Raw genomic sequence first — 20,335 nt, 5'->3', positions numbered from 1 at the left:
GAGGCTAGCCTTGGGCATGTGATCTTCCTGCCTCTACTTCTCAAGTGTTGGAATTACAGATGTGGCCAGAAAGTCATGCTTTTGACACAAATTTCTCAAGGGTAATTTGAAAATGCACATTATAATTTTTTAATTATTTGTGCCTTTGGAATGAAGGGTAAAGTATTAAGCAGGAATCTTGTGAGTTCTTGTACAAAGCTGTTCTTCAAAGGAGCAAAGGTCTTTGGGCTCTCTAGCTTGGCATTCCATCCAAAGAAATGTGCCCATCACACCAGGTGAGGGCCAAGGGTGCCAGTTCTTCAACTATGCCCTAAGATGGTCCAGAAAGGTTGTGATTCGCTGAGATGATCACCTCTGCTCCTGCTCAGGACACTTCAAGACAGGAAAAACTCCCCCTGGCTGGGGTGGGGGGAGTAGGGAGGTGGGTGGGGGGTGAGGTTGAATAGCCCAGGGAAACTCACACACCAGCACAGGCAAGGACAGAATGGGCTGATGGTAATTAAGGACAAAGGTCAGGAAAGGAGCAGTCACACCAGGACAGAGGGATGGAAAGGGCCCTCTACCTTCTTCCCCGATTACCCCAGACTCCCTGGTGCCTCCTTTTTCAGGGCCTTCCATTTTGAGGTGTTACTAATTCAAGGTAGAGGTTGGCCATAGACACAGTCCTAGTTCTCAAGACCCCATCAGGCCTGCAGCCCTCACCCTGTGGAAATCCCTTCCACCTCTCAGTCCGCTAATCAGTGGTTCTCAACCTTCCTAAGGCTGGGACCCTTTAATACAGTTTCTCATGTTGTGCTGACCCCAACCATAAAATTATTTTCATTGCTACTTTGTAACTGTAATTTTGCTACTGTTATGAATGGCAATGTAAATATCCCATATCCAATGCAGGATATCTGATATACAATAACCTAAAGGGGGGTGTGACCCACAGGTTGAGAACCACTGCCCTACAAGGTCATGGATGATGGATGGACAGCTTTCTAGGGCAAGACTTAGTTAGATTCAGCTTCCCTGGGTCATTCTTGGGCCTCAGCATCAGGAAATCTTGAGCATGGCTGATGGATAGCAGAGGCACTTGAAGAACAGGGGCCCCTGGGCCTTGCTCATGAGGTTCCCTTTGGAGAAAGCAAGCCTAAGATGTAAAGAGGGCTTATCATGGCTGCCTCTCAATAGTGTGTGACCCCTGGTCTTCTGCCTGCTGTGGTGCTCTGATCTCTCTGGTGTCGCCTGCCTCCCTGGGGCTCTCCTTTTACAGCCACATGTGGCAGGGACAGGGAGGACTACCCTTGCAGTTTTTTTCCCAGCTTCTCCCAGATCACCTATTGGGTGAGCACAGTTTCCTTGCATTTGTCCTCATCACCATGGCTACAATCATCTTTGGGGTGCAGTGGGGGAACACATTAACAAAGATCTAGAGTTGGAGAGACTGGATCAGTCAGTAAAGGGTTTGCAGCTCGACCACGAGGACCTGACTTCTCTCCACAGAAGCCACACTAAAAGGTGGGATGTGGTGGCATGTGCTTGTACTAGCAGTAGGGGAGGCAGAAATAGGCAGATTCCTAGAGCCTGCTGGCCAGCCAGGTGAGCTCCAGGCCAATGAGAGACCCTGTCTCAAAAGCAAGCTGGATATCACCTGAGGAACTGCACCCACGGTTGACTTCTGAACTCCATACACATCATACAGACAGAAAAGGCAAGATGCAGAATTGGTGAGGCCTGTCATGACTGCTGATGGCGCCATAGTTAGTCACTGTGGCCACTGATAACAGCTGGAGGCTAACTTTTGTCTAACCCTCTTATGACAGGTAAGAAGAGCCCTCCAGATGGAAGCCAGACCTCCAAAGAGTCCAGGTACCTAAGGGGTGTAATGTCAGAAGGAAACATCTTTCCACCAAAAATGATGAACAAATGGTTACCTGGGACACAGACATCAGTGTCTGTTTTGTAGCGATGACAGATGTGATTCTGGGACAGTGACTCTTGGGCTAGAGAAAGTAGAGGCTGTTGGATTCACTTACTATTTGTAAAGTTGAATTATCTAGAAATTTAGCATTTTCTGATTTTCACTGGCTCAGTGTTCCACTTGTATTTTGGAGACAGTGCCTTTAATAAATTACAGCCCAGCTAAGACTAGGATATATTCCCTTAATTTTGCATAAAATTCTCACTTAAGCTGCCTAAGTTGCTGTTAGGGCTTATTAGGAGGACAGCCCAGTACACATTGTGCAAACACTCAGTACACATTGCTTATACACACACATAATTCACTCCAGGAAAGTGGTTAAAACAGCCAAATTTAGGAGGTAGCAACTTGAAAACAAATCATCCCATTCAACTCTAAAATGTTTACAAAGCCATTGCCCTAAGTCTGTGTGCTTCAGGTTGTGGGGATCTATTCAGATGAGTCATTGTGCTCGAGGAACTTATAATCTACTGAGAAATTGAGAGAAACACAGGCCAGTAGCTGTATGGAGAACTTTAGCTCAGCACATATAATCGGGCCACAGTGTAACCATGGAATCTGAACAAAGCACTGTGGAAACTGGAGGGAAGGCTGAGGTAATGGGAATCCAGAGAAGTCTTATGGAGAAGTTGTTTGAGCTGCATCTTATGTGTGCTTACTTTTTAAAATTATATTTGTGTATATATACATATATTTGTGTGTGTGTGTGTGTGTGTGTGTGTGTGTGTGTGTGTGTGTGTGTATCCGGTGTATGTATGTGTTCAGGTGGATGTGTGTACATGTGTGTGCATGTGGAATGTTGAGTGTCTTCCTTATCATTCTCCACCTTATTGCTTAAGTCAGGGTCTTTTACTCAACCTGAAGCCCAGTGATTCAGCTCAGCTAACCTGCCAATGAGCTCCAGAGATCGTTGTTCTCTGCCTCTCCATCCCCAGTGCTGAGGTTAAAATTCATGGCACCACACCTGCCTTGCGTGGGTCCTGGGGATTCATGCTTGGGTCCTCGTACTTAGGTAGTAGACACTGAACTATCTCCTTAGTCCTCTGTGGAAAGGACTTTGGGGAGCTGAGATTTTAAAATTTTCACACATATTTTTAATTAAAATGTAATTGCATCATGTCCCCTCCTTCCCTTTGTTCCCTCTTAGGCTCTCCCTCACCCCTTCTCTAATTGACGACCTCTTTTTCTTTGATTTATTAGTGTAATAAAACATGCATGCACACACACACACACAGATGCACAAACATATAAATACATACAAGTGCTGAGTCCGTGTTTGTTGTTTATGTGTATATAATTTCAGGGCTGATCCCTTTGTAGTGAGTAGCCAGTTAAGGGGCTCATCCCTGTGAGATGCTAATTCTCCTTCTCCCAGCAATCATTAGTTACTTGTGGTTCTTTGTATTGGGGTGATACTCCATGAGATGTCCCCCTTTAGGATTAGCACGTCTCTTGATACTGACATTGTTTGGGTCTTACTTAAGCTGCTATTTCTAGGAGACAGTTTCACAGTAGAATTCCTGGTCCTCTGGCTCTTACCATCTTTCTGCCCCTTCTCCCTGGATGTTTCTGGGGCCTTAGGTGGAGGAGTTATGTTATAGATGTACCTACTGGGGCTGAGTTTGCCACAGCCCATTGATCTCTCATTGGATCCAGGTGTGGCTTTCTGTAATGCTCTCCATTTGGTGTAAAGGGAGGCTTCCTTAGTGAAAGGTTCCACTTGTCTGTGGGAACAAGGGAATGTTTTAGAATGTAGTAGGAATTATGGTGGAGGTTCCCTTCTAAGATGCATGGCCTTGCTAGCCCCAGATGGTTGGCTAGAGTTCTAGTATCAGGCATGAGTTCCCTCCAAGAAAAGGAAACACATCTTATCAGAAGAGATGGTGAGACCCAAAGCTTGGGAGCGATACAGAGGCAGGATGTGTGGGAGCAGAATGGTGCCATACGGTAGGATGGGTGACAAGGGAGGCTGAGGATGCCAGACCGTGGCCTCCTCTGACTAGAGCGTTTTGAGCACAGACTTGGCACGATTGTGCATTTTAGGCTGTCCCACCATTACCAGCTTTGCTGTGGTTTATTCGTGCATCTGTTTAGGGGGATAGTCTGGTAAGTTTCAGTAGACCTATTCACCTGGGCAAGCTTTACCACAATCAAGACATTGAATGTCTCCCTCACGCTCAACTTTTCCTATGCCTTGTTGTAATCCTTCTCTTCAACATCCAGTCCTTTGTCCCATGGCCTGGCTTTCGGTCACTCTGTTTGCTAGAGTTTGTGGACACACAGTAGACACTGTCATCTGGCTTCTTCTTCTAATAATTCTCTAATTCATAATTGATATTCAGCCATGGCATTGTCTTGGTCCCTTTCCCTTTTCTATTGTATGGGTGTGTCATAACTGGGTGGTTCACTCACAATCTGGAAACATTAGGGTGTTTCCTGTCTTTATCATAAAAAGATCATATGAACATCTGTGTTTATATATAAATGTATATGCATATATATGCACATACAGTACATGTGTGTGTCATGTATGTACATGTTTGTGTGGATGTGTGCATATATGCACACACACACACACACGTACAAGTGGAGCCCAGAGGTTGGCATCAGGTATTTTCATTTATATTCTTTTAATTTACTTAGGAGTAGAGCAGCTGGGTCATATTGTAGAACTATGTTTAGCTTTTATTCAAATGCTTTTGATATTTTAGAAATCTTTAGATCCCTGTGTTTAAATCTACAATTAGATAAGGTTTGCCCTGTAGAAATACCATAAAGTGGGACTGTTGACCATAGTTGAACACTTGCCTAGCATTCATGATGCCTTAGGCTAAATTCCAAATATTGTCAAATTTAAATAAATAAATAAATACCACAAACTATCACCTCGATGCAGATAATGAGCATGACCATCAACCCTGCCTCCCTCTCTGCCATACATGTGGCGTTTCCTAGGCAACCACAGATCTCCTTTCTCTATATATAAAGCTAATTTGTTATTCTAGAATATTACATAAATAAAATCATAAATTATGAATACTCTTTGGGCTCTTCCTTTTTTCTTTTTCTTTGGAGACAGGGTCTCATGTAGTCCAGGCTGACCTCAAACAGCCTCCTGATCCTCCTGCCTCCACCTCCCCAGCATCACATACACGTACCACCATGCTTCATTGATATGACGCTGGGGATTGAACTCAGGGCCTCATGCATCCTAGGCAAACATGTGGTGATGGATTGTGTCCCCCAAATATATTATTCAGCCTAATAAAGCTTATTTGAGAATCAGAGGAAAAAGCCAGCCACTGTATTAAACACAGAAGTCAGGCAGTGGTAGCACATGCCTTTAATCCCAGCATTTGGGAGTCAGAGATCCATCTGGATCTCTGAGTTCAAGGCCTGGGAACAGAGCCAGGCGTGGTGGCACACGCCTTAAATTCCAACACTAGTTAACCATAGAGGTCTGGAGGTCTGTACAGACAGACAGGAAGTGACAGAGCTGGGCAGAAAGAGGAAGTGATGTAGCTGGATGGAGAAAGGAAGTGAGATGGCAGGGACAGAAAGACATATAGGGGTGGGTATACAGGAAGTAGCTCTCTCTGGAAGCTGAGGAGTTGGTGAGGTGAGGGTGGCTGTGGCTTGTCCTATTCCCTGATCTCTTGGCTTTCACCCTAAATATCTGGCTCCAGCTTTTTATTAATAAGACTGTTTAGCAATTCGTCTTACATACAACCACTTTGCCAACTGAGCTATATTTCCAGCAACTAGTTTGACACTAAATGTAAACTTTTGAGATTCACCTATGTTGTTGCATATATAAGTAGTTTGTTTCTTTTTCATTCCTAAGTAGTATTCCTGTGCATAGGTCTACCACAATTCATTAGTCCATTGACCTACAGTGAACTGGCTTGCTTCCAGTCTTTATGATAAGTAAAGCTGCCATGAACATTTGTGGAAAACGTGTATGTGATCACACTTACCTTCACTTTAGAGCATTTAATTGTGTGTGTGTTGTGTGTGTGTGTTGTGTGTGTGTGTGTGTGATGCGAGGGATTAACTCAGAACTGTTCACATGCTAGGTAGGCACTCGACCTCTGACCTACAGCCTTAACCTTCCTTTAACTTTGCAACATATTTAAGGAAAAGTGCACGGTTTAGTGAGGTGTAGCACATTCACAATGCATCACAGCATCTACCTAATCCTAACGCGTCCCGTCACTCTAGAATAACAGTCCTTATCCAGGAAGCAGATCCCCTCTGCTCTCCCAGCCCAAGTGCGTGTCAGCCAACTGTCTGCCACGGACACAGACAAGCGTCTTCTCCCATTTTCATTCGCTGAATCAACTTAATGGTTTGTAGAGCCCAACATCAGTGTTTTGTGTGTGAATGCACAGTGATTCTAGAAGGGTTTTGTGAAGGACAGACATTGTACTCTGTCCATGGAATGGCCTTGGCCACTGATGTGTGGGTTTGCTTCTGGATTCTCCATTCTATTAGCTTGGTCTGTGTGTCTTGTGTGTCTGTCTTCACACCATGCTCTTGATTCTTACAGGTTTGTAGAAAGATTCTTTTTAAAAATATATGTATTCATATTTCTTTTATGCATATGAGTATGTCTGTATATGCACCATGTGCATACCCAGTGCATGTATGTGCATCTTGTGCATGCCTGGTACACAGGGAGGCCAGACATGAGTATTGGATTCCCAGAAACAGAAGTTACAGCCAGTTGTGAGCTGCCATGTAGGCACTGTGAATTAAACTTGGGTCCTCTGCAAGAGCAGCAAGTGCTCTTAACTACTGAGCCATCTGTCCATCTCTCCAACTCTGTAAGGCTTGGTGTTGGTTGTTTGTTTTGGAGATCTGAATACTCTTTACTTTTCAACAGTGTTTTGGCTAGTCAAGGCTATTCAGAAAACTACATGATAGTATGAGTGAGCTTTTCCATTTATGAAAAATGCATTAGAATTCAGATAAAAATTGCATTGAATCCGTTGATTTTGCTTTTGGGGTAATTTCTAATATGTCATTATTAGAAATATTGTATTTCAACACATGAATGTGGGAATGGGATGATTTCCATTTATTTATCTTGTCTTAAATTCTAGTAAATTTCAATATATTAGTCTTTCACCACTTTGGTTAAATTTATCTTTATGCATTTTGTTTGGGGAGGTTCTATGATAAATGGAAATACTTTATTTTCACTTTCAGATTATCTGTTGCCACTTTATAGAAATATGAGAGATGTTGTATTGTGACTCTGCTTACCACTGAATTTGTTCATTAGCTCTTAGATTCTACCACAGGATCATGTCACCTGTAAAGATAGTTTTACTTCTTTCCAGTTCAGATGCATGCTCAACTGCTCTGCATTGGGTAAATGCTAACATTTTTCTCTTGCCCATAAGCTTAGAGAAAAGGTCATAGTCTTAAGTGTTATTTACAGATCTAAAGCAGAAGTAGATATCTTGGATTTGGTTGAAGGAACTTCCTTCTCTTTCTAGTTGACTGAAGTTTCTGTCACAAAGAGTTATGCTGTGCACAGGAGAACAAGACCAGCCAGTCTGCCGCTGTGCTCTATAAATGCCAACCAGGTTAAGCCATTGGTGATGGTGCTTGAGCTGCTGTATCCTGGCTGATTTTTCCCTTATGTGTTCTCTCTGTTATTGAGAGAAAGCTTTCTAAATCGGTGACTGCCATTTTGTTTTTGTTTCTAGTTTTTCTTTGCAGATTTCACATCATACATCTCAATTCCATTCATCTCCCCATCCCTTTGCATCTGCCCTCTGCCCTTGTAACCAACCATCCCCAAGATAAAAAATAAAATAAAATTTAAAAGAAAAGAAAAAGAAAAATCTCATCATGGAAGCTGTAGTGTGTGCCCTTTAGTCCATTCATCTTTACTAGCAAGTGTTCATTGCAATGAGTCATTGGTCTGGTTCAAGGCCTCTAGTTTCTGCTACACTATTAATATTGGACCATCACTGGGACTCCTTTTGGATATCCTGTTATTGTCCTGTGTCATGGAGATCCTGCAGCTTTGGGTCTGCAGGACCAGTCCCTTCGAGTGCTCCAGCAGATCATAGATGGGGTAGATGTTGGATGGGTCAACTCATGGCCCTGGTTCTGGGCTTGGGTGGTTGCTGGGTTGGTTAGCTCACCAGCTCTCCCTCATCCTCACCACTAGGGGGAGCTCTCCAATGCTGCCCTGGCTAGCTCACGCAATGCAATATGCAGCAAGGGGCGGGGCCAGTTCTCCTGCTCTCATGCCCTTAGGGCTGGCTCACCCACCCCTGTGCCACCAGGGCCAGCTCTACTGTGTTGCCCAGACGAGGTGCAGGGGCCAGTCTCCTGAGTGCTGCCGCTGGTGAGAGGCAGGGCCAGTTCTCTCACTCTCACGGCCTCAGGGTCAGCTCTTCCATCTGCCATGGGCAGTGAGAGGTAGGGTGAGGAGGGCGCCTCTCTCTTGCCCATGCCACCGTATGGCAGATGAGGGGCAACACCAGATCTTCCACCCTCATGTTCCCCGGGTGGGTTCACCCACACCCCTGTCAACAGGGTCAGCTCTACTGTGCTGCCCAAATGAGGTCCAGGGCCCACTCTCCGGAATGTTGCGGTAGGTGGGGGGCTGGGTCAGCTCCCCCTGCCTGCCTCAGGTGGTGAGGAACAAGGGGGAGGGCGCCTTTCATTTTGAATACATCTATTTTTCCTTGTAATTTTGTTAGGTTTTGCTTCATATTTGAAGCTTTGTTACTGGGTACATATATGTTTACTGTTATTATATCTTCTTGGGATTAATTGACTCCTATATTATTATCAAATGACCTTCTTTGATTTCTGGTACTATTCCTTGCATTGGAGTCTGCATGATATACCATAGCTACTCTGCTTTCTAATGACTTGGGCTAACACGGTGTATTGCGCTGCCTAGAATTTTGTTTGATTGTTTGTTTGTTTTTCTACTTTACTGAGCTAGAGTCATCTAAAAAGGAGGAAACTCAGTTGAGAGAATGCCCCGACTGTATTGGCCTGCTGGGGGCATTTTCTTGCTAATGATTGATGTGGGAGGGCCCAGCCCATTGTGGGTGGTGCCAACCCTGGGCAGATGGTCTTGACTTGTGTAAGAAGAGTCTAAGCAAGCCATGAGGAGCAAGCCAGTAAGCAGCATCCTCCATGGCTTCTGCTTCAGTTCCTGCCTCCAGGTTCCTGCCTGCAGCTCTTGCCCTGACCTCCCTCAGTGATGGAGTGTGACCTGAAGGAGAAGCTGAACAGACTCTCCTCTCCCCAGGGTGAAATCCCTAAGATGTGCATCATTTTTTTTTTCTTTTACTTGTGCCTCTTACACTTATGTGGTTCTTAGAGGCAGCACAGAGTTGGATTTCACTATTTTATCCAATTTGACAACTTCCTTTTAATTCAGATGTCTGAACTATTTAAATTTTATGTGACTGTTGTGTTCAGGCTTGACAGTACCATATTGCTGTTTTCTATTTTTCTCATTTGCTGTCCCCGCCCCCTACACACACACACACACACACACACACACACACACACACACCACACACCACCACACCACCTTTTCTGCTTTCTTTTGAGTTAATTGAGCACTTTTAATTTTACTGCACCAATTTTATTAGCTTATTAAACTGTGCTATATTATTTTAGCCTATATTAAATACTATATTTAATGTTACTTTCATGTTTATATATTTTTAAACATATAACAGCCTAACCCCAAGTAATGGTATATTGGTTCACAAATAATCCAGGCTCATTACAGAGATGTAATCTCATTTTTCTTCCCTAGCCTGCTATTGGAATTCACATTATTCACACACCATTATAATCTGCACAATGCATTGCTATTTTTGTTTAGCTCATTGAATTATTGAATGCTTTAAATAATAAGAAAAATCACCTCACACATTTAGCCTTGTAGTTTCCAGTTCTGCATGCCTCTGGTGCATTCTGAAGGACTGTAGTCTCCGTTGGTGTTCTGCATGCCTCTGGTGCATTCTAAGGGATTTTCATTAGCATCATTTGTGATAGTGGAAGCTTCCTGATGATGAAACTCTTTCAAAATTTGCATATCTGAAAATATCTCCAAATTGCTTCCATATTTAAAAAATATATTTGCTGCTTATAGAACTTTGAATGGCAGCATTTCTTCAGTGTGTATAATGGTCTGCTGCTGTGGAATGGTCTGTATGTCAAATTGCTCTGATTGGTCAATAAGTAAAACACTGATTGGCCAGTGGCTAGGCAGGAAGTATAGGCAGGACTAACAGAAAGGAGAAAGGAGAGAACAGGAAGGTGGGAGGAGACACTGCCAGCCGCCGCCATGATAAGCAGCATGTGAAGATGCCAGTAAGCCACGAGCCACATGGCAAGGTATAGATTTGTAGAAATGGATTAATTTAAGCTATAAGAACAGTTAGCAAGAAGCCTGCCAAGACCATACAGTTTCTAAGCAATATAAGTCTCTGTGTTTACTTGGTTGGGTCTGAGTGACTGTGGGACTGGTGGGTGACAGAGATTTATCCTGACTGTGGGCCAGGCAGGAAAACTCTAGCTACAGTCTGTATTTTCTTGTTTATATTTGTAATAAGAAATCAAGCAGTTATGGCTGGAGAGATGGCCAAGCAGTGAAGAGCATTGGCTGTTCTTCCAGAGAACCTGGGTCTGGTTGCCAGCACCCACATGGAGGCTCACAACCATCTGTAATTACACTTTCAGAGCATACAGCATCCCCTTCCGGCCCTCTCTGGCACCAGGCATGCATGTGGTACACAGACATGTCTGCAGGCAAACCACACATACATGTGAATATTAAAAAGAAACAGAGCACTTTGCTGCTTATCCTTGCTATATATGGACTGTCTTTTCTCCACTGCCTGCTTTTGAGATGTTTCTCTGGTGACGTGGTTTTGAGCATCTTGATTTTGAGGAACTCGGGGTATGTTTCTTTTCCCGTATCTTGTGTTTCATGAGGTTCATTGAATTGATTGGGTTTTGGTTTATAGTTTTAAGTTTGTAAAATTTTTAGAATTGTTTCTTCAAAAAAAATTTTTTTTTGCTTCCCCCTCCCCTCTTTTTTAAGGGATTCCAGCTGCTTGCGTATCGGACCACTTGAGACTGTCCCTGGTACATGGGCTCTCTTTTCATGCTTTGGGCTTCTCTTTACTTTGCTTGTTTTGATACTCCCTATTGCTATGAGTTTGGGTACACTTCTGTAGTGTTCCATTTTCTCTCACAGTCCCTGATGTAAACCCCCCCCTATCAAGATTGTTTTCGTCTCTCGGAGTTCATTTTGGGTCTTTCTAACTCATGTATCTCCCAGGATTTGACAGTAGCAGTAGATGTCTCGGTAAATCTTTGGCATGTCTAAGACAGTGCCAGTTCAAGGTCTGACTTGATTGATTAGTTATTAGTTATTGCATGTCACTTTTGTCTGCCTCCTCTGCATGCCTAGCGCCTTTGACCGCTTGCCAGACATTACAAATTTTACCTTATTGGGACTGGATATTTTTTTATTCTTGTAAATCTTAAGTTTCTTGGGAACAACTTGATCTTCTGGACTTGCCTTTATGATTTGTTAGGTGGGTCTGGCATAGTCCTCGGTGCTCCATCCAATGCCCCATGAATTACCACCTTTTCCAGCACAGCTGGAGGGAATAGGCATTTTTCTTGTCCTAGGTGGGTGCTCTAATCCTTTCTGATCCTTCTGTGGTACACACATGTGTAGACCAATAGTCCTGGTATGTGAGGAGGAGGTGTGTGTGTGTGTGTAACACACAGTTTAACAAATAAAAACAGAAATACCTGATGTGGAAACTGGGGTGGCAGAAGCCATAAAAAGGCTCCTAAATGTTAACTGTTTCATTGTAATTCCTGGAATTAAAGTCAGAGGTGATGATGATGATTTTGTAGTTTCTAAACTGTCTAAACAAAATGCTGCTACTCTCTGTTAGGAAAATGGTGCTGTTAAAATTGTGGTTTATGGCACATTTTACTCTCACATCACAGGCTGTAAGTCTGGTTTGCCTTTGGGTTCAGAAAAGACAGACCTTACCAAAGGCTCAAAGCCTGCTGGGGGAAAATGGAGTCCGGGTTGTATAACAGAGAGCTGAGCCAGTGGTACCTGTCATGTTGATGAGACCTCTCTACTGAACTTCCTTCTCTGTGGCCACGCCCCCTCTCCCCGCAACAAAGAGAAAAGCGCCTCCTGCCTCTTTTTCACCAGACTGGTTCTGCTTTGATTGGCTGTGTCAAAGGGTGATTCACACTTACCTCACTGTTGAAATGAGAACGGAAACAACCCTTTGCTCACACCTAGGGACCCAGGGCCAGACTGCAGAAGCAGAGTCAGGCAGGTGTGGGTGAAGGAAGCTGCCTCTCACCGCATCCAAATGATGTTTCTTCACTTGGTCTTTTTGGGGGTGGGGGCGGGGAAGCAGCTATTGTGTGTGTTCTTTTGAATAACTGAATAATTTGAAGTTAAACAATGTTTTCCAAAGGAAGCTGTTCTTTTCTGAAATTTATGAGAGAACAAACTGAATCCTCTTCACTTTCTTTTATTAGGCAAACAATTTACATTTGATTATGAAAATGAAGCCCACAAACAAGATTACTTCATTAAGTCTCCTCCTCCTCAGCTCTTCTTCTCTGCAGTAAGTGATCACTGGTTTAACCAGCCTCCCACCAGCCTCAGGAGCATGTGGAAAAAGTCCCTACTCTTCTGAGTTAACGGAACAGCAAAACCTTTTCTTTTCTTTTTTTTGAGCTGAGGATCGAACCCAGGGCCTTGCGCTTGCTAGGCAAACGCTCTACCACTGAGCTAAATCCCCAATCCCCTTTTGATTTTTCAGACCTCCTGGAAAAAGCGCCTTTTTATCCTGTCCCAGAATGGGGGAAAGGGCCTGAGTCTTTCCTATTACAAAGACCATCAACATCGCGGCTCCATCGAACTCGATCGGTGTGTATGCAAACCAGGAAACCCGCACAACTGCAAATGTGCCCAAGTCAGACGCTAAACAAGCCACAGAAACTTAACCCTGAGCGTCTGACCAAAAGCCTCAGACCTGCCAGAGCACTGTGTCTCTAAAAGAACTGAAATAATGAGTGGGATGGCTAAAAGTGAAGTAGTTACTTCCTATTGTTTGTTATAGCTGGTGAATCTCTAATTCCTAAGCATTTGGTTGAGGGGTTTGTCTTACTTAGTTTTTTGATGAGATAGAGTTCCCGAAGTCTAATTTCATAGAGCCAAAGCAGAGTTTAAGAACTATTTAAATAAAGCATTCTTTGTCTTTTCTGAAGAAATCATGTACCAGAAATATTGGAAAATACAGTGATTTGTGGACTCAGGGGATCCAACCCAAGTAGAAAGTTCTGAATTGAATTTCAAGCAGAACAGTATTTTCAATTACTGATGAACCAGATCCAGAGTTATCTTCTAAAACAGAAAGAATTCAAATGAGATCATGACGTGAACTAGACAGTCTTTAAAATGTGGGTCAATGAAATCTTCAGTTTCGTTCCTGATTTAAAACAGGAGTCTGTTTTTATCTTGAGTTGCTCTCCATATCAGTTCCATTGCTTTGTGTCTGTCACAGAAGCACCACCATAGAAGTCGGTATCAACAGCCAGGAGAAGATGCAGTCTGTGCAGAGGATGTTCAAATGCCACCCTGACGAGGTGATGTCCATCAGAACCGTCAACAGGGACTACTTCCTCATTGGCCATGACAGGTGAGCAGTGAGATGACTGTGTGTCGCGTGCTGTGTGTGGAGAAAAGCATTATAACCTGAGACAATAAACAGGCGGTAAATAGAGACCAGACTGCACACGCAAAGCAGCAGTCTTCATTGTGTACTAAAATGGTTGTGTGTGCGCGCATGTGTGTGGTTGCACGTGTGTGTGTGTGCATGTGTGTGTGCATATGTGTGTGGCTGTACATCTGAGTGTGTGTGTGTGCATAGTGTATGTGGTTGCACATGTGAGTGTGTGTGCATGTGTGTGGCTATATGTGTATGTGTGCACATGTGAGTGTGTGTGCACTTTGTGCATATGTGTGTGTAGTTGCATATGTGAGTGTGTGCATGTGTGTGTGGTTGCACATCTGAGTGTGTGCACACGTGTGTGTGAATGTGGAGGCCAGAGGACAGCCTTGGACTGTCATTCCTCAGGAGCTGTCTGCTTTGTTTTTTTGACACAGGGTCCCTCACAGGTCTTAAATTAGGCTGGTTTGCCAGAAAGCTGCAGGATCTGCCTGCCTCTGCCTCCCAGCTGGTGTTGCAAACACTCCACCATGCCTGGCTTTTCTGTGGGGATTAAATTCAGATCCTCACGGCCGCATGTCAAGTGCCAACGAAGCTTCCTCCCTGGCTTTTCAAATAGTTTTAAGAATCATTATGCTAGCTGCCTACGAGTGTTACAACGGTGTTTAAAACAACAGAGGTTGATAACCTCACTGTTCTAAGGCTGGGCCTCAGCAATGGGGTGCAGACATGGCCACTCCCGGGAAGCACTGTGGAAGGAAGGCTCTTCTCAACCCTCTCTCTAGAACTGCTGGAGGGCCCTTGGCTGCAACAGCCAACCCCAGCTTCCACATGGCGTTTCCCATATGCATGTACCTCTGGGTCAAATTTCTCTCCCTTTTCACAGATACCAGTCTTACTCGTTTAGGAGGTACTGCTAGCCCATTGTGATCTCAGCTTAACCAGTGATCTCTGCAAACAGTCCCTTTCTAGAAACATAGGTGACACCTGAGGACCAGGAGCCAGAACTAGGACATGGTAGATGAGGAGAGGGTCACAAGGCAAGCTATGGCCCAGATGCCTTCTGTGAAACACAGCATGGACGGAAATACCTGTAGGAGCTGCAGGGAGGAGATGTGCTCACCCTTAAGGCTTCTGCGGCTTTTCAGAGGCTCCTGTTGCCAGCAGGAGCGCCCAAGGGTTCTCACACCCGCTTATCTACCAGAGAGACCGTATGGTGTGGGAGAAGGTGCCTGAGGCTGGAGCCAAGCTGGAGCCTTACTCTATCTCAGGTTGACCCAAAGTTGCAAAGTTTTCTTTTAAATTGTCACAGAAAAGGACAGTAGAGACTGGCACACATGCCTTTGTTCACTTCTCCATCTGCCGTGAGAAAACACTGACAAAAAGTGACTCCCGAGGGAAGGGTTTATTTAGCTACAAGTCCTGACTACAGTCCCTCATTAGGGGAAGTCGAGTAGGAGCCTGAGGCAGGAACCGGAGGAGGAACTGATGCAGAGGTCATGAACTTGGAGAGCTACTCCCTGGCTTGCTCAGCCTGCTTTCTTACAGCACCCTGGCCCATCTGCCCAGGGGCAGCTCAGCCCACAGTAGACTGGGCCCAATACATTGATATTTAATCAAGAAAATACCCACACAGACTTGCCTACAGGTCCATCTGATGGTGGAATTTCCTGTTGAGTTTCCCTCTTCCTAGATGACCTGAGCTTGTATCAAGTTGACAAAAATAAATAAATAAATAATAATAATAACCAATACAGCACTCTTTCTAAAGATGCATTTCCTGAGAGGGGCGGAGGAGACTGAAGGGTACGGACGAGGTGCTGACAGGCCCTGTACCCCATGTTGCCACATTATTTCTGAGTTTCCATACTGGAGATGTCATGAGGGTTCCTTCAGCGGTGCAGATGCAGAGGGGGGGGGACGGGATGGCGGAGGGACAGGGAACGATTCAAACTACTGGGGAAAGACTTCTAGTTTGTGGGCAGCCAATCCCAAAGCTGTTCCGAGTGTAACCAGAGAATCCGCTGGGTTCAGAATGAATGTTGGCGCGCGAGATTGTGCCAATGCCAGCTGAAACTCTCTTCCTGCCCCAGGGAGAAGGTCAGAGAGTGGGCGTCCTTCATATCAGCATATTGCCGGGGTGCAGAAGGGGCTCATCAGAACTCACAGGTAACTATGCTGCTAAGGACGCTCCAGGGCACCTGAACTCAGCCCTCTTTCCTTAGAAACAGTAGTGGCCCTTTCTTCTCCTTAGCAACTGGTGTCAATACAAGGAATAAATAAGTGAAGAAAATATGCCCTTGTTATTTTCACAATTAACAAAAGGAAAAATACTTTTGTGTTTTGTAATTATATTGTCATTGTTGCAGTAGGGGGAGTGAATGTTAATGGTGGCAATTTTTCCTAGTAGCTTGAAGTATACTATTTTTCCACCATTGTGATTCTAGGTACATACCAGCTCCCCTTTGAATGACTAAGTCTAGGGAGGCGTCTATCAAACATTGTTTTCACCTGCCTTGCATTTTAATGTAATGTCTCTTGTGTCAGGTAAGCAGCTGAAGGCTTTTCATTGACTTCAGAAGGGGCTTTGTGAATTTCCCCCGTCCTTTCTCAGGACTGTCACAGAGGGAACTGGGGTGTAGGCACATTTATGGATGTATTTTCCAGGTTGTCCCATGCTTGTAGCAAATGCCAAAGAGAAGGAGAGATCAAGCCGTGTCTCCTGCAGATTCAGTGATGAGAGCAGAAGCAGCAGGGTGTGAGGAGAGGCGCGGTGGAGAAGACCCTGGGGAGCGCTCAGGGTGCCTGTTAAGGCCAGGCTGGGTGTCTTTGGGGACTTGGAGCTGGAGAAAGCTGCACTGGCAAGATCAGCCCTCGTCTTAGAGATGTGACACTGGCCAATGAGCAGCCCAGTCAAAGCCTTGGGGAGCCCTGGAGACCAGGGAGCCCAGGTGGCATTGGGGGGGGCGGGGCTGACAGCAACAGGGGAGCAATCGCTCTCTAACTACAAAATGGCTTTTTTCCAAGCAGGAGCCGCCTTCCCTGGGCAACAGAAGGCCAGTTTCCGACCCCAGCCCTTTCTTGGGCCTCTGCAGTGCACCGGAGATTATCAGCCTACCATTACCAAGGGCCAGTCTTCCAGATGTGGTAATCAAAACCTCCTGCTACTACATCAGGGCACTGCAGCAGGGAGTCGGCCATTGCTGAATAGCGCCGCTGCCTAGCAGTGGGCATTGACCTTGCCCGTCTTTCTCATCATTCCTGGGGCTGAGGAGGCAGCTCCGTCAGAGCAGCGTTTGCCCTGTAGGCACAAGGCCGGCTTTGACATCCTGGGACTCATGTGGTGGTACACATTATAACTCCAGTGCTGAGGAGGCAGAGACAGGTGTGTCCTTGGGCTTCACTGGCCCGTCAGCCTCGCCTACTTGGTGAATTCCAGTCTGGTGGGGCAAAAAAACAAACAAGGTGAATGCTGCTGAGGTTCACTGTAGCTGGAGTTTTCTCCAACCCTGCCTGGCCCATGGTCAAGACAAATCTCTCTCACCTGCCGGTCCTGCAGCCACTCAGACCCAAATAAACACACACAGGCTAATATTATTTAAAACTGCTCTGCCATTAGCTCAGGCCTACCACTGACTAGCTCTACACTTAAACTCAGCCCATTTCTAATAATCTATATGTTGCCACATGTTCCATGGCTTTACCTGTGTGCCTGTTATATGCTGCTCCCTGGAGGGCAGGCAGGCATCTACTGACTCAGCCTTCCACTTCCCAGAATTCTCTTCTCTGCTTGTCCCACCTATACTTCCTGCCTTGCTACTGGCCAATCAGTGTTTTATTTATACAGAGTGATATCCACAGCAGTTCACACCTGAGGTTGTCCTCTCTCTCTCACACCTCTCTCTCTCTCTCTCTCTCACACACCACTCACACACACACACACACACTCACTCACTCGCAGAATGATTCCTCGTCTTAATATTTATGCATATTTACTCATTTCCTGTTTATTCTACAGGTAGGCTCTACCACTTGCCTAGCTGACCAAGATTTTCATTCAGTCTGGTTGCTCTTGACAGACTCGGATTCCTTCCCTAAACTTAGTCAGCAACCTCCCCTCCTTCCTCACATGGGCACAAAGGTCCCCAGGGACCCCGTGATTTCCTGTTGTGCTGTCCGTGCCCTCAGGCAAGGTGGGGTTCTTCCTGCTTCCCTTCACTCATCCCGTCAGTCTGGCTTCTCAGTCTGTGTGTCTGTCCTCTTCACTCCTCATGCAGTCTGTCTGAGGAAGGAAAACAGCATGCCTGCCCCTGGAAGGCCACAGAACACACACACACACACACACACACACACACACACACACACACCCCGCTTCCTGGACTCGCTGTTTTTAGATTCGACTTTTATCAACAAACGAGCTGGGTCGTTTGTTCCTGCACATCTATTACTTCATCCCTTAGAGACACCACCACTGGCATCCTTCCCTCTGTGGGTACCACGCACACGCAATGAGGCGGGGCTTCCCACTTTATCTAGCTGGTAGCTCTCCAACATTGTAAAAGCCTTTTCAGCATATCAACACCACCAGGACCAACACCTCGTCTCAGCCATTCAGTGAGCAAAACCAGTGGTCTGAGACAAGGGCAGGCTGACCTTGAACAAAGCTTCCATCCATGATGAATCCCTTTCCCCAAGAGGAGCCTTACTGGCTGCTTTTGCCTTTTCCCATTATTTATTGAGATCAAGTAATATTTTTTTCAACCCTCTCAAGTTAAAGACAACATGTGTCTTGCTGGTTTTGTTTTGATGTTGCTGGTACATGGGGAACCCGTCACTCCCGACTCCGCATACTTGGGCTCCATCCTCCATCCTCAGCAACTACAACAGAATCCCATAGTACACTGTGAGTTTCTAAACGACAACGATTGGTTTCCACAGCTCTGAAAGTTGTGAAGCTCAGTGTCGAGGATTCTCATCTGGTGGGGGCCTCTTGCTGCTCATCAAGTGACAGGCAGGGAGGCAGGCAAGGCAGAGGGCAATGGGGTGAACTCAGCCTTCCTCTCAGACGCGACATTCGGGGACACAGGAAGTTCTGCCCACTGCTGTAAAAATGGCATTCAAATTTCAATACGTGTTTTGGAGAGGGACAGTCAAACCATGGCAGTGAGCTTTGAGCTAGAAAAATGGACATGACTTAAGTATATATAGATGCTTGTGGGCTTCTCAGTGAGGTCATATCCTGACAGCCTCAGTATAAATGGAAAGCAGCATGAGTTGAAAGTGCATGTAATTCACCCACTTTCTGAACATCACAGCTTAGCAGCACAGCACATGTGTAGGGCCTGCTGTCTCCCCCATGATTGCAGGGCTGTCCCGGAGCTCTGGCTCACTGCTGCCACCAGACTTAAAAGAAAGTTAGCATACCCTTATTGGTCGCCCACACAAAGGCTAAAGTTCAAAATCTGCAATGCAGTTTCCATTGACTATGTCTTGCTTTTGCACACCCCCAAGAGAGAAAAAAAAAAACCTGGAAGTTGAACCATCACTAGTCATGGTGTGCTCTCTCTTTCTCCCTCCCTCCCCCGAGAGAGAGAGAGAGAGAGAGAGAGAGAGAGAGAGAGAGAGAGAGAGAGAGAGAGAGAGAGAGAGAGCGCTACCTTCATGGAATTCCTAGCAAACATTCAGGGTCTTATGGACGCCCCTGCCATCCAGCACTGTTCTTGGAGTGATTAAATTGCACTCATAGCAGTTCTTACGCTATGCAGAGCAGCTACATTAGTATCTGGTGTCAGCTGGGGAGGGAAGGCAATAATTAATTGCTTGCATCTACATCACCTTGAAGCCTATAATTCATACTGTCGTGTAGCCAACACTACCTAATTGCACTGCTGTGGAAACAGACGAGGCAAAACACAAAAGAGGAATCCTGAGCCAGAAGGAGGAGGTTCAGTGACTCCAGACTAATTACCTCCCCAGAAGCTGCTGAGACATGACTGGGAAGAGATGGGGTGGGGACATCATGACAAAGCTCCGTGCCTAACCACACCACCCACAGTAGAAAACTTCTTGTTCTGAGTTGTAACTCTCCACAGAGGAGAAAAATTTCAAATATTAACTATGCTTATGCATTCACACATTTAGAGGTGACCCAAACAGAGGAGGCAAGTTCAGTTTGTGTGGGCTTCTGCATGTCATACTGAAACAGCCTCCGATCTTGTCAACCCAACTAACGTGTTGTAGTTTTTCTAGGAAATATTAGTTTAATTCTATTGGAAGGAAGGAAGGAACTCATTAATTCCTTCTGTGTCTTCCTTTTTCAGCATTTAATACAAAAAAACCTTCAAGGATTCAGGCAAGCTCATCCTCATCATGAACACAATTTCTACTCAGAACCCACTCAAGATATGGAAGAAGAGAATTACTATCTTACTCCTCGAAACATCCTTTCAGAAGTAAGTCGTCCCCCCCCCCAGTCATTCCTTCTACATGTCTGCCGAGCCTCGGCCACACACTGCTGCTGGGACAATTGGCTGAGATCAGGAGGGCACAAAGGTAAGACTGGCAGAGACATGGGGCTTGCTCATGCTCTGGC

The 20,335-nt window shown here is 45.3% G+C and overlaps 1 protein-coding gene across 3 annotated transcripts in view; it reads left to right on the top strand.

Moving 5' to 3' along the window:
- The window catches only part of Plekhs1 (pleckstrin homology domain containing S1), a 33,885-nt gene that overhangs the window by 2,299 nt on the left and 11,251 nt on the right, over positions 1–20,335 (top strand). For 2 of the 3 annotated variants that reach the window (XM_037205929.1, XM_037205921.1), the window contains exons 2-8: positions 1,809–1,854; positions 12,548–12,636; positions 12,835–12,941; positions 13,579–13,713; positions 15,837–15,912; positions 16,771–16,890; positions 20,064–20,195. In XM_037205929.1, coding sequence (XP_037061824.1) covers positions 1,827–1,854; positions 12,548–12,636; positions 12,835–12,941; positions 13,579–13,713; positions 15,837–15,912; positions 16,771–16,890; positions 20,064–20,195 — 687 coding nt within the window. In that variant the 5' untranslated portion in view covers positions 1,809–1,826. The remainder of the gene's footprint in view (positions 1–1,808; positions 1,855–12,547; positions 12,637–12,834; positions 12,942–13,578; positions 13,714–15,836; positions 15,913–16,770; positions 16,891–20,063; positions 20,196–20,335) is intronic. The other variant, XM_028875141.2, reaches the window with a different exon arrangement.

The sequence above is a fragment of the Peromyscus leucopus genome, chromosome 1 (assembly GCF_004664715.2).
Source record: "Peromyscus leucopus breed LL Stock chromosome 1, UCI_PerLeu_2.1, whole genome shotgun sequence".
Lineage (NCBI taxonomy): Eukaryota > Metazoa > Chordata > Mammalia > Rodentia > Cricetidae > Peromyscus > Peromyscus leucopus.
The sequence above is the reverse complement of the archived record's forward strand: the minus strand, read 5'-3'. Positions and strand labels throughout refer to the sequence as shown.